Raw genomic sequence first — 13,687 nt, forward strand, 5'->3', positions numbered from 1 at the left:
TGAGAGGAGAGGGTGGAGGGGGAGAGGAGAGGGTGGAGGGGGAGAGGGTGGAGGGGGGAGAGGAGAGGGTGGAGGGGAAGAGGAGAGGGGGAAGAGAGGGGGAGAGGAGAGGGTGGAGGGGGGAGAGGAGAGGGGGAAGAGAGGGGGGAGAGGAGAGGGTGGAGGGGGAGAGAGAAGGTGACCTGGAAAGTATGACAGTCTAAAAGGTCATTTATTAAAGGGTGCCACCTTGTACCTTCTCACACACACTTTGTACTAACACACACATCTTAATATACACACACACACTCGCTACTGCCTTGATTATTTCATCATTTGTGGGATAGCTACTGTGTCTGACAGGCACAGTCAGCACAATTACTAGCAGAAGACACACACACACAAGTGGTCCTGCTCTCTCTCTCACTTAATCTTTCTCCAATTTTCAGAGTCTGTCTGTTTCTGTCCATCCATCCACATCTCCTCCCTCCCTCCCTCGCACGCACACACACACACAGATCCTAATGATGGTAGAGTTGGCTCACCTTGTCACTCAGGTCTCTGGAGACGTAGAGGAGAATATCCCGAGCAACATCTGCAAACAGCTGCTCCCCAGACACCTGCACACACACACACACAGGGTAGACCACTGTAATACAACCACACTAAACCATGTCACCTATTTGAAGTGCTGAACAAGCCAGTTCTCATCTGCTCATTAAACAAAGCTCCAGTGAGTGTGTGTGTGTGTGTGTGTTCAGTCAGTCCCTGGTGTATACCCTCATTAACAGTTCCATAGGCCATCAGTGATTATATATAGATCCCATCCTCAGCAGCCAGCCCTCTCCAGCCTCCACCCCTGTGAGTGTGCCAGGGTGGCAGCACTGCCGGCTCTGACCACCAGAGGGCAGCAGAGCGCCAGGGCTGCAGTGAAGTTGCTCACCTGGTAGGCAGTGATGTAGGCCACAGACAGCTGGGCCTGGTCGTACAGCATCTTCTCAAAGTGAGGAATGTGCCAGGAGGAGTCTGTGGAGTAACGATGGAATCCCTGAGGAGAGAGAGAGAGATAAGTAACTGAGTGTGTGTGTGTATCTGTAGCTGAGTGTGTGTGTGTGTGTGTATCTGTAGCTTAGTGTGTGTGTGTGTGTGTATCTGTAGCTTAGTGTGTGTGTGTGTGTGTATCTGTAGCTTAGTGTGTGTGTGTGTGTGTATCTGTAGCTTAGTGTGTGTGTGTGTGTGTATCTGTAGCTTAGTGTGTGTGTGTATCTGTAGCTTAGTGTGTGTGTGTACCTGAGCCACATGGTCATGTATCCCCCCCAGGGCCATCATGCGGAGGGTGTGCAGGGTCATCTGGAGCGCCTCCGCCCCCTCCTCCAGGGAGCGGTTCACAGCCCAGTAGGACAGCAGGAACATCAGATTCACTGGGAGGAGGGAGAGAGAAAAAAGTTCACAGCCCAGTAGGAACTGTGTGTGTGTGTGTCTGTGTGTGTGTGTGTGTGTGTGAGCGGACCTGGAGAGGGGAACTTGGGTGCGTCCCTGAAGCCTCCGTACTCCTCCTCGTAGGAGTGAGCAAGCTGCTGGAAGCAGCGGTGAGCCACGTCTGGCGCCGGGGGCGGAGTCTCGCCTGGCTGGCCTGCGATGGCTGTCCCCTTCCGCAGCGCCTCTAGAACCTTCTCCCCGCTCGACTCTAGCGCCGCGCGGTTACTCTGCCACTGCATCACATGCACACACACACGCACACGCACACGCACACACACACACACAGAGGATACTGTAGTATCCTACACCACAGAACACTGTCCAACTCTACACTGATACTATGACACCAAAACCAACAGAACAGAGGAAAACATAAAAGATAGGAGAAGATAGAAGAGAGGAGAACATAGAAGATAGGAGAAGATAGAAGAAGATAGAAGAGAGGAAAACATAGGAGAGAAGAGAAGATAAGAGGAGAAGATAGAATAGAGGAGAACAGAGGAGAAGAGAGGAGAAAAGAGGAGAAGATAGAAGAGAGGAGAACAGAGACCAACAAGAGACACACAGCACCCACAGGACCCTCACCTGCTCTGTGATTCTGGTCAGGACTGTTTTCAGGCCGGGCCGCCGCCCATTGTCCCTGGGGGGGAAGTAGGTGCCCCCGATGAAAGGTCGAAGTTCGGGGGTCAGCCACACGCTCATGGGCCAGCCCCCGCCCCCGCTGGTGGCCTGGACGAAGGTCATGTAGACCTTGTCCACGTCGGGTCTCTCCTCGCGGTCCACCTTGATGCAGACAAAGTTCTCGCTCAGCATTCGTCCGATCTCCACGTCCTCAAACGACTCTCGCTCCATCACGTGACACCAGTGGCAGGTGGAGTAGCCCACTGACACACACACACACGCACACACACACACGCACACACACACCTGAGTGTTAATGAGGCCCAACAACAGATCCTAGCTCTGGGAAATATCTGGAGCAGAGCGATGTTTAAATCATTAAATGATCGTGTTCTACTTTTTTACTGTACCGAGGTCTGAAACTCATTTGTTGTTACAGCCTTGTACCTGAACATTGGAGTTTCTTTCAGGATAAATTAAGTGAATTGAGTTTAATTGAATTGATCTGAAGTGATCTTGAGATGTCAAACAAATCCTGGATGTGGATGAACACATGAACACTTATCACATCATCTACACTGTGTGATCACATGAACACTGTGTGATCACATGAACACTGTGTGATCACATGAACACTGTGTTATCACACTGTTATAAACATGGTCATAGCCACTACCAGAGGCACTGCATGTCATCTTAAACAGAGGCTGGTTATGAATCACCTGACAGGAATATTGGCTTATCTTCACTCTTGGCTTTGTCAAAGGCCTCCTGTCCCCATGGGTACCTATGAAATTGCATCAGAACACAGTTTTAAGTAACTTCTTTAAGTCGGTAAAGCCGTGTGTCATAATTTTACACACAACGTATTTTAACTGTAAACTTGTTGAGTTTGCTTGTCTCTTGCTAGCCAGGGCTGGTGTGTGTGTGTGTGTGTGTGTGTGTGTGTGTGTGTGTGTGTGTGTGTCTGACTCACCAGTCTACCGGGTTGTATGCGTGCTGCAGCAGGTACGGAGACTTCTCTTTAGCCAGTCGGTTGGCGGTTCGGGGAGGTGAGGGTGTGGGGCTGGTGGACCCTGGCCCCTTGCTTCCAGATGCCATAGTCCTACACAGTAAACAACCAGATAACTAGCTAATAATGTCCCTGAAAGACAGGATTATCATGTAAGATATACAGTACATTAACTCAGATGTTTCAAGTTTATGAGTATATTCTAGCGACCGTTTTGTCAGACTGCTATCAATTATTATGAACCTCGCCACCACGCCCACCGCCCTTGACAGGCGTAAAATATGTCAGCGCCCTCCAACATCGGGCACGTGGATCCAGCCAGGAACTATTTTCTTACAGTACTTCAGTAGCTTATAAACATTAGCTGACCAAGCTAGCTAGTTAACCATATGAACTAGATTACAAAATTTCCTCGGGTCGTTTTAGCGCTAGCTAGCCTAACTAGCTGCTATCGGCTAACTACAAAAACTACGAGATTTGTCTTTAAAATGTTTGTTTGTAGAGGACTGAGTAAACAACCTACCAACAACACACTATCAGCAAAGCTAATTCAGTGGCCAGATCTGATCATAAAACCTCTGTTTGGATAGCGAATAATGTTATAAGCTAATTAGCTTGAGAGGCAGAGCTATCTTCAAAACATCTGAGCAGCATAGAATGGCAATTACTCATTTACATACTACTGCTAGCTATAGGCTAGCGCTACTAGCTTTCTCCTTATCTGTGGTCGAAGACTTGCTAACCTCCAGTTCTCCTGATAAATCGGTTACATAATGTTTGTCCCAAATGTACGGTGACATTAACTTACTACCTGAAGCAGTAACGGGCCGCTTGGGGACCCAGACGGGGAGATTTGTCAAGGGGTGGAACAAGGGTTAAATGTCCGACGGCCCGACTGCTCTCCGGGTTATTCAGCGGCGTCTCTGCTCCCAGGAAAGCGATACTCAACAAGCGAGCTGGGTCTGCACTGCTATCTATTTTTGAAGTTGTCCTTCTCCATGCTAATCTTAACATCTTAATCCAATGCCCCGTCAAGGCTGACTCACTTGTTTTAACTCTGCAGGGAAATCTGGGTGCAAGCGAGTCTCCAGATCATGTCTGGGACTCTGAAAATCCAGCATCAATTCTAAACTGATGGTGGCAGTGTTGGAGCGATAATGAACGGGTCCTTCCTTGCGGGTGCGCGACATCATGATGTTTTCTCCTGTTGCTTGAATGTGATTAACTGTGTGTTTGCTTATAGTGTAGGCTACTCTAGGACACCAGTATCACTGTATCGCTTTTTAAATGCCATACTGTAATAAACAGGGCGGGAACCACAGAGTAAAATACTTGCTGCAAAGAGTCACTATAGGCATTTTGTCTAGCTCTAACGGGAAATTATAAACCTTTTATAGGCAGGCCTAGGCTATGCCTTATAGTAGGCTATAACCAGAGGAGCACAGTTTACCATTGAGTTTGATGACAAGGGGCATAAACTCCATCTGAACAGCCTTCGATTGAAACTGCTTCACTTCTGTCCTGGGATTTCACAAGGGCATGTCTTAGGTCCTTTCTTCCTATTCTTCCTATAATATTTACAGTGGACATTCCTCCCATGTCTCACTTGGTCATGAATGATGCATCACTAGAAACCACTTTCTGGATTAACCATTTACCACCAGATTTATATATATTTTTAATCCACGATTGGACGCAATGGCTAGGCTACCTCCACCCGTTAGGCAGGTTTGCCGTTTCCAGATTGAAATCTCTGTCTGCAATACCGCTCTCGGCCTCTACGCAACTTCGGCGCTCTCACACTTGCCAGGCATAGACGGTAAAAGAAAGCACACGCAGCGATTGACTGGTTGGGCAACCCTGGATACAGGACAGTTAACCGTTCGTTTTTCGTCTGCAAGTCTCTAGAAATCTGGCACTTTAGTGAACGAAATTAAAAACAGTACCGGTGTTTGTGAACGTGCCGTTCACAAACACCAGAATGAAGGCATTCACAGTATTGTTCATCAGGCAGTAAGAACAGTACGTTCAGTTCACGTTGACCAAAATTATGAACGAGTTCATGAACTTCAGTTCAATGAACGCGCTCAGACGCAACACTGTCCACCTTCACCCCTAAGGCATGTTTTGATCATTTTATTGAGACCGTTGTTTGTTCTTTTACACATTCAGAACAGGCTTGAAGAAAGGTTTGTATTTTACATGTTTGGTTGTGCTTTTAGAAAACTGTTTTATTTTGATGATCAAAGACGACTGCCAACGACCCTAAGTCTTTAGACTTCAGTCTCCTTCCTCAATTGACTAATTCAAAAGCATTTAACCGCATGTTAGTTGATTCTTCCCGTTGGCCTATCTACATCATCTAGACAAATTTGTATTATGAATTTAAGGCTATTTGTATAATAAATGTTTTGCCTACAGTCTATAATATTGTGAACGATAGGCTAAGAACTTTCTACAGGCAGTTAGGCCATTGTTACAGAGACATAACGGCTTGTTCAATGTAAATGTAAGCTACACTTAAATTCACTGAAAATATTAGAGGAAGTTGCTAAACGTCAAACTTAACACAAATAGGGGAACATGGGGGTATAATACATATCATGTGATCTAGCATGTAAACGAAACTGCCATGTATGCAAGACTATAATGCTGATTTAGAGATAAGCAGCTGTCTTTGTTCACACAAGAAAAGTTAAGGACGTGTTATTCGCTATATAACTAAGTGTACGTGAGGCCTGCACTGAAAATATTGTACCAGGCTGGCATTGTGCTTTCAAGGTATTTATTGTGACAGACGTTGGGTGGTGACAAGGCAACAGGTAACCTGGTCCTAATATATATGTGCTTCTATATGTGCTTCATGTTTTGGCTACCCGCAATGTTTTGTGGGCTATTTGTTGTTATTATCAGTGACTTATGCACTTTGTAAAGCTCTCTCTAGGAAGTCGCTTTGGATAAAACTGTCTGCTAAATTAATACATGTAAATTTAATAACTTTTCAAGAACCTATAAGGTTGGTTTGCACGTGAAATATCGGCACGTTCAGTAAGAGGGTAAGCCTGTGAAACCCCCTCAGATCTGAGTTTCCCGCCTATTCTGTTTCCTCCAGGTTCTTGAATGGCTTCAGAGCTGGAAGAGGGAACAGGAGAGCTGGAGGAGTCCGGGAATGCTGATTGGATGTCTAAACTACCTGAAAAATTACAGACAAGACCGCTGTGGGAGTTGGCCATACCTGGTAAACATTTAGACTTTATGTAGCTTATAAAAAAAAATGTATAAATGATTTATATAATATTATTAAACAATATTTAATAAAGATGTATTTTATTTTACCTTGTGTTTCTCAGCCTGGTTTAGCCAAGGAGCTCTCCACCTTTATTACTAATTTGAAAACTATTTGATAAATGGAATATAAAGCATATTAAAGCAAACCCCCCCCCCCCCCCCCCGAGTTGACGGAATTAAACATGTATTTATTTTTCTAGTAGTCATCATGAAACGAGGAAGGGACTTTGCAGCCTTGTTTGCCCCAGTAAAAAAGTTAGAGAAACATATCAAGGTATTGAGAGAGCTGAGGAGCTGGAAGAAGGAGAGCCTTTTGTATGATTTTAATGTAAAGCAAAATTAAAGTATTTCATGTTTAAATATTATTTGTTTCCGCTTTAATGTGCCCCTCTGATTAACCCCCCCCCCCCCCTTGGCCCCCCCAGTAAAAATGTGTCTAGAACCGCCACTGGGTATTTAACAATGATTAAACATGGACTTACCTGAACGTGAAGCACGGGCACCATCTTGCAGTCTCTTTCTTTTTTTCTTCCCCTAACTCCTGTTATCTTTTTAAGCCCATTTTAGAAAAGTTGACCTAGCCGTCAAAGTTTATCAGGCCACCGAGATAGGGAAGAGCACCCGCAGCGTGCTTGAGGAGGTTGAGTGTGTACTTGTTTTGTTGTTGGGAGGGGGTTCATCATCGTAACTTTTTTTGAGCGTTTAAATAGGCTATATCTCGTGTTCGGCCTGTTTTGTAATATACGTGCCATATTTCTATACTAAAATAATATTGGCATTATGAGTATTATAATTATGATGATTTTTCAGTTGGCTATTTGTTGATCCCCCCTCAGGAGTTGGTGCCCTACGCACAGCACGTAGTGCGCGTTATGGGAGCGGCGGCACTTCTACTATACTACACAAACAGTTCGAACGAGTTGCAATAAAGTACTCAGGAAAGCTAGGACTGCGTTAATAACGTGATATAACATTTTAGTTGACATTGTCCAGGGCCCCTTAGATGTCATGTGCCCCTGGACAAGTGCCCATGTGCCCTAATGGTTAATCCGGCCTTGCCGTTTTCAAAAAGTGGTTCGGACATGTCCAAGCCACATAATGAAACGTACTCGGCTGATTTTTTTTTGAGTTTGAGGATTTGGCGGGCGATGCTGCTGCGTCCTGCACAAACTGGCATGTTCGTGTTTATTCGTGTGTTTCTTTGTAGGTAGCCATGACACAATGTGCTATGACTTGGACCGTAATTCGCCTGTCATGGAACCGGACAAGCTAGTCCAGTTGGACCAGCTGTTTCCCTCCTTGGTGAGGCCAATCATCTACAGATGGGCTTCAACCCAGGTACGTAAACACGCTAGGCCTGCAAGATAGATGTGTGAGTTAATTTAAATGTTTATGTTAAGACATGGCATATATTTTTATTTAATTTCACACAAATATCAATCACTATGTCACAACGCATACTATAAAACCGTTATATACAAAACGGGTTGTGTGTGAACTGCAGCTGGCTTGTTCCAGGAATCTGGAGTCATAGAGCAGCTGAAACTCGGGGTTCGTTTCTTTGATCTGAGGATTGCCCACAAGCCTGACGACAGTAGCAACACACTTTACTTTGCACACGGCCTTTTCACCCACAGCACTGTGGAGGTAAGACTATACCCACAGTACCTCATGCATCACTGAAATCATTTGTTTAACTAAAACAGAATAGTATGTTTACCCTGTTAATCACCACAAAATATCCATGGAAAGCTTCCAGTTTAGAAAATACTTGTAAGAAACAGTCTTACTTAGTGGATAAGTGTGTGTCAGAGTGTCCTCAGTGAGATCCACAGCTGGCTGGAGAACCACCCGAAGGAGGTTGTGATCTTGGCCTTGTCCCACTTCCACAAGCTGAGTGACTCCAACCACGAACTCCTTGTGTCATTCATCAAGACGCTGTTTGGATCCAAACTCATTCGTCGACAGGTACTGAACGAAACCCTGAACTAGAAAACGAACTTTAAGATAAGAAACACTGAGAATCACTGTGTTTAGTACTTGATGTTGAGGACAGAATCAAACATAAGAGTTTAATCACACTTTGCTGCTTGTCATGAATGTTTGATGAACTCGCAGACAGGCCTACACAGTCACACACACACTGAAAGTGTTTTGATGTCAGCTTAATGTCCTCATGTGACACCACAGGACGACCCTAAGCTGCAGAGCTGCTGGGGGTCTAAGAAGCAGGTCATCGTCTCCTACGACTTCTGGAGGGCCTCTGACCAGAACCTGGAGCTGTGGCCTTCTGTCCCATACCACTACGGCGACACTCTGGACCCAGAGAAGGTGATAGCAGTGCTGGATCAGAAGCTTCAGGAAGGAAGACCAGGTTTGGGAACCTGATTCACTACGCACCATCACACTGAACTAGGTGTTGTTGTTGCATTATTCAGATATTGTTGTTAGGATTTGTGCAGGATCATGTAGGCTATACAGTATCTTATGTTGCTACGACACCCTCTCTGATTGACAGCTCGGTTCTTTGTCTCGGGGCTGAACCTGACGCTGCCTGAGAGTCCAGAGGAGGTGTTGAAGCACGTGCTGGGCTCCCTGCGTCACACCACGCTGGCCTGTCTGCCTCGCCTGCTGGACTGGGTGAAGACACAGACTCCAGGACCAGGCAGGACCTGCATCAACATCATCTGCTCCGACTTCGTGAACCAGATGGAGTTTGTTTCCCTCGTCATCAAACTCAACGATAAACTTCTGTTAGCAGAGGAAGACTCCACCACTGGGTGATCTGATTCTGAATACTGAAACTGGAGTCACAGTTTGTGTGTAGAGGTCATAAGTTGTAATACTTCAAACCCTGCCTTCTCTCTTTGAGATAACTGTCAGCTTTGTTTACACAAATCTGCTAACCGCGTAGATTCCTTTTCTGTTTAGTTTGATGATTGAATATAGCCTGTCATAGTTATGTCGCTTCAACAAATAAACGATTCACTCATGGGTGTTTCCTCCCACACTCACTCGACAAGATTTTTAAAAACACGTTTAAACAAACTCGACCAGCTTATTCAAGATGCTACAACTCATTATCGTTTAATCATGCAGAGGAAATTCATTGGCTTTTTACTGTCAATCCGCCCTGCCCTCTCACTCCCAACACAAAGCAGGTTGCCTGATCATTCACCTGCCTCGTTCTAAACAGGTCGACATCAGTGACAACTGTCACACAGGTCATCAAAATCATGTTGGTCATGTTGGTCAGGATCTCGTTTTCAAGCGGACACTTTGTTTTTATGGCTCAGGGGTGCGTTCACAATTGATCTGGGTTTGATTACTTTGCCTTGGCCAGGCCCACTGCGTTCTTGGCCCTGCTGAAGATCGTGTAGTACTGCCTGATGAACACGTCCCCCAGGATCCACCGGCTGGAGTCCAGGCTTCCAAACCCGGTACGACAGCCATAGTTGTGGGACTGTAGAGACAGAAGCAGTTAAACCAGACAGACAGGACAGAGACCGTCTTCCTGGAAAGCACTGAACTCACACACACACAAATACACACACACAGACATACACACACACACAAACACACACAGCAGGAAACATACCTTAAGCACAGAGGCAGCGCCTGGGATAGTAAAGGCATGTCCGTTGATGTTGAAAGTCACCGTGGGCATTTTGTCAACAATGATACAATTCACAACATGCTGAAAGAGAGAAAAGTGTAAAGCACACCACAGTGTAAAGTAACCACACCTCTGCTACAGTACCACAGTGTAAAGTAACCACCTCTACACTACAGTACCACAGTGTAAAGTATCCACATCTCTGCTACAGTACCACAGTGTAAAGTAACCACCTCTCCGCTACAGTACCACAGTGTAAAGTAACCACATCTCCACTACAGTACCACAGTGTAAAGTAACCACATCTCCGCTACAGCACCACAGTGTAAAGTAACCACACCTCTGCTACAGTACCACAGTGTAAAGTAACCACAGCTCTGCTACAGTAGGACAGTGCTTACGTCAGTGAACAGTCGGGTGGCCCCCAGAGCCTGGTTGATGCTGAGGGTGTCCGCCAGGGGCCCCAGGATCAGAGAGGTGCCGGTGTCCACGATGGCCTGGCAGCCGCCCTGGCACGCCACCACCTTCCCCTCGATGGTGACGCTGCCAGAGGAATATAGAAAACACGGGGTGAAATCACGGGGTCGTGCATGACCTCTGTGATCTACAGTATCTGGTACCCACACACCCACTACATACTAACCATTACCTCTATGAAGCCAGTGTACCTCTCTGTAAGGCTACATAGCTCCTCTATAAAGCCTACATAGCTCTGTATTAGGCTCCATTAGTACCTGTCCACGGTGATCTGCCAGTATGTCTCAGAGGACAGAGGAACCCAAGTGATTGGTCCAGTGTAGTGCTGGGGGTCAACTCCACCAAAGGTCACCATACTGCCCCCCTTCTGGTGTCTGGAGACAGAGAGGTGGAGGGAGAGAGAGGGAGACAGAGAGAGAGAGAGAGAGAGAGAGAGAGAGAGAGAGAGAGAGAGAGGGAGGGAGGGAGAGAGAGAGAGAGAGAGAGAGAGAGAGGGAGGGAGAGAGAGAGAGAGAAAGAGAGAGAGAGAGAGAGAGAGAGAGAGAGGGAGGGAGAGAGGGAGAGAGAACTTCAGCATCTTCTGGGTATGAACTCCTTCCCCTCCCGCAGAAAAATTATAATCTTGAAACGAAATAGCACTTTGTACCCCCAGAGAGCCAGGACCCATTTCCCATCTCCAAGGCTGGGTCCACCTCCTCACCTGCTCAGGTAGACAGAGAAGACGTCCTGGTCGATGAGGTGCTGACTCATCATGTTGTCAAAGACGGGCGTGGCCCCTGAGGCAGACAGGCGAGGGTAGGCCAGACCCAGGATCCCATCAGCCTTCATGTGGGCCATGAAAGGAGCCTCGCTCTGGCTCAGCCCAAAGATCTGGTTACTGATCTGGATCCCTCCCACCTGGGAGATGGGGGCGGGGGAAAGAGGGAGAAGGAGGGAGGGTGAACATCTAATTCAAATTTTGCAGGTTTCTAAATCGTTCAGACTCTCTATTGAGTGTAGTGTTGTGTGAAGGTGTCACCTCGACGGTGTGGTAGCCCAGGTGAGTGTAGTGTTGTGTAAAGGTGTCACCTCGACGGTGTCGTAGCCCAGGAGGCCGGCCATGCTGCCGGTGCCGTAGGAAATGGACAGAATCCTGCCAGTGTTCCGGAAGGTGCTGCTAAACAGCGGGTGGAACTTGCGGTGGTTCCCTGTGTGGAAAGAGTTATACTAGTCAGCAATCAGTGATGGTATTTCAACATGACTTCAACAAGTGACGCGTGCATATGTGTGTGTACGTACTGCAGCCTACGCTTTTGCAGTAGATGGAAGGAACCCAAAAGGGTGAGGAGCCTGTGTCGAAGATGACACTGAAGGACTTGGGAGGAGTCCCGATGGAGATCACTCCATAGTAGGACAGCTGGAGACCAGAGAAGATATCAGTTAACAGAGGACAAATGAGACCAGAGAGTGTCTGGTAAAATAATACAATTAGTAGATTCACAAAAAAATGATATATATAATAATCCAAACAGCAGACAGGGGCCAGTTCTCCAGTTCTACTCACGTCAAAGTCGTTGGTGATGATCTGGTTGCTGTAGAAGCTCTGTTCAAACTTGGCGGCTGCGTTGTAGGGAAACTTGTTCCTGTAAATCTCCCACAAGCCCTGCTCCTCCAGACGCTCCCTGGCACTCTTCCCCTTTATCAGGGGAACCCTGGAGGACAAGCAGAGATATACACACAGAAAGAGATATACACACAGAAAGAGATATACACACAGAAAGAGATATACACACAGATAGAGATGTACACACAGATAGAGATATACACGCAGATAGAGATATACACGCAGATAGAGATGTACACACAGATAGAGATGTACACACAGATAGAGATATACACGCAGATAGAGATATACACGCAGATAGATATATACACGCAGATAGATATACACACAGATAGAGATATACACGCAGATAGATATACACACAGATAGAGATGTACACACAGATAGAGATATACACACAGTTAGAGATATACACACATATAGAGATATACACACAGAGAGATATACACACAGAGATATATACACACAGATAGATATATATACACAGAGAATCTGATGATCATTCTGCACACATCTCAGCTACTTCACGTTTTTAAAGTGATGGAAGAACAGAGAGCAGGTAGACTCCACAGTGGAAGGCCTGGGCTATAGCCCACCTGAGCGCCCAACACAGCCCCAAGCAGGAATCAAACCCGGAACCTTCATGCAGTGAGGCGACAGCGTACGAGAGGTCGCACGGTCACTTACTTGACGAGGGACTCAGAGAGAGCCACCATGACACACAGAGCCATCGGCCACTTCATTATGTCTTATCAACAGTCACTCCTGGCAACTGTCCATCAAACACGACCTGTCAATCAAACAACGCCTATCCCCGGTTAAACACAAGTTATTTATGTTCAAACAGGCTTAACAGTATTACAGGAGCTTGAGATTATGTATCAGTCGTATAGGTACAGTTTGGTGGTGAAAGCATTGTACAGCAGGTTCAAATCCCCTTGTATGTCAATTTGGATACAAATCAAGGGTCTGCTAAGGTAAACAGAACTGCTATGGTGAACTCATACTGACCTTCCAAACAACTTCCCGCACACAATCCTCTTCGGTCTCCACTGCACTGTAACCCTCAACGGTTTTGATGCTTAATTCTTCAAATCCAAGTTTTTACCGAACTTCCAGGTGTTACCTGTGCTGTAGTAGGATGTTGTTTTGAAATAAGGAAATACATGTTTTCTCAGAAGCTCAGGATAAGACACACCCAGGGTTCACTACCTCATACCTCACAGACTTCCTCTCCAGTCCCTCATCTGAAACGCTTCGAAACGAGTTTGTGTTCAAACTGTAAAGCTTATCTTGATAATCCAGGCTGTGCATAAAAGGCAGGTAAGTGTGTAACTAAAACTCAGGTGTCGCCTTAACATTTTGAAGAATTCTATTTCCTCATATCTTTGTCAGGCTTGTTGTCCTGGTGCCAGCACAAGACACAGACCTGGGTTTGGTGAGAACATGTTCATCTAACTCATCTTAACAATGACCCTAGGCCGCACACTAACTCTAGAGATGGGAAGAAAGTGTACTTAGGTAGATTTTTCAGGTATCAGTACTTTACTATTTATTTTTCTAACAACTTTTTACTGTTACTCCTTAAATGTTCTACACAAATATCTCTACA

At 46.1% G+C, this 13,687-nt stretch overlaps 3 protein-coding genes across 7 annotated transcripts; 1 reads left to right on the top strand and 2 right to left on the bottom strand.

Moving 5' to 3' along the window:
- Positions 1-485: 485 nt before the first annotated feature.
- Positions 486-4,830, bottom strand: spata20 (spermatogenesis associated 20). 2 transcript variants are annotated; one of them, XM_047014590.1, is made up of 8 exons: positions 3,903-4,830; positions 3,056-3,184; positions 2,802-2,866; positions 2,044-2,342; positions 1,490-1,691; positions 1,270-1,400; positions 923-1,027; positions 486-599 (listed from the first exon to the last, which is right to left on the bottom strand). In XM_047014590.1, exons 1-8 carry the CDS (start codon positions 4,103-4,105, stop codon positions 501-503), a joined length of 1,233 nt encoding a protein of 410 aa, XP_046870546.1. In that variant the 5' UTR covers positions 4,106-4,830; the 3' UTR covers positions 486-500. The 2 variants fall into 2 exon arrangements, with proteins under 2 accessions (XP_046870546.1, XP_046870547.1); XM_047014591.1 differs by having other exon boundaries at positions 3,900-3,987.
- Positions 4,831-5,715: 885 nt separating this feature from the next.
- Positions 5,716-9,389, top strand: LOC124462892 (PI-PLC X domain-containing protein 1-like). 2 transcript variants are annotated; one of them, XM_047014596.1, is made up of 7 exons: positions 5,716-5,913; positions 6,204-6,329; positions 7,587-7,717; positions 7,898-8,026; positions 8,192-8,347; positions 8,570-8,753; positions 8,898-9,389. In XM_047014596.1, exons 2-7 carry the CDS (start codon positions 6,212-6,214, stop codon positions 9,161-9,163), a joined length of 984 nt encoding a protein of 327 aa, XP_046870552.1. In that variant the 5' UTR covers positions 5,716-5,913; positions 6,204-6,211; the 3' UTR covers positions 9,164-9,389. The 2 variants fall into 2 exon arrangements, with proteins under 2 accessions (XP_046870552.1, XP_046870553.1); XM_047014597.1 differs by having other exon boundaries at positions 5,746-5,872.
- A 51-nt stretch (positions 9,390-9,440) lies between these two features.
- On the bottom strand, positions 9,441-13,385 carry LOC124462891 (pepsin A-like). 3 transcript variants are annotated; one of them, XM_047014593.1, is made up of 11 exons: positions 13,295-13,385; positions 13,087-13,206; positions 12,763-12,865; positions 12,016-12,163; positions 11,751-11,868; positions 11,541-11,659; positions 11,173-11,369; positions 10,730-10,846; positions 10,397-10,538; positions 9,978-10,076; positions 9,441-9,842 (listed from the first exon to the last, which is right to left on the bottom strand). In XM_047014593.1, exons 3-11 carry the CDS (start codon positions 12,816-12,818, stop codon positions 9,705-9,707), a joined length of 1,134 nt encoding a protein of 377 aa, XP_046870549.1. In that variant the 5' UTR covers positions 12,819-12,865; positions 13,087-13,206; positions 13,295-13,385; the 3' UTR covers positions 9,441-9,704. The 3 variants fall into 3 exon arrangements, with proteins under 3 accessions (XP_046870549.1, XP_046870548.1, XP_046870551.1); XM_047014592.1 differs by lacking the exon at positions 13,295-13,385 and having other exon boundaries at positions 13,087-13,287; XM_047014595.1 differs by lacking the exon at positions 13,295-13,385 and having other exon boundaries at positions 12,763-12,883; positions 13,087-13,287.
- Between the last annotated feature and the right edge of the window lie 302 nt (positions 13,386-13,687).

Source organism: Hypomesus transpacificus, unplaced genomic scaffold (genome assembly GCF_021917145.1).
Source record: "Hypomesus transpacificus isolate Combined female unplaced genomic scaffold, fHypTra1 scaffold_260, whole genome shotgun sequence".
Classification (NCBI taxonomy): domain Eukaryota; kingdom Metazoa; phylum Chordata; class Actinopteri; order Osmeriformes; family Osmeridae; genus Hypomesus; species Hypomesus transpacificus.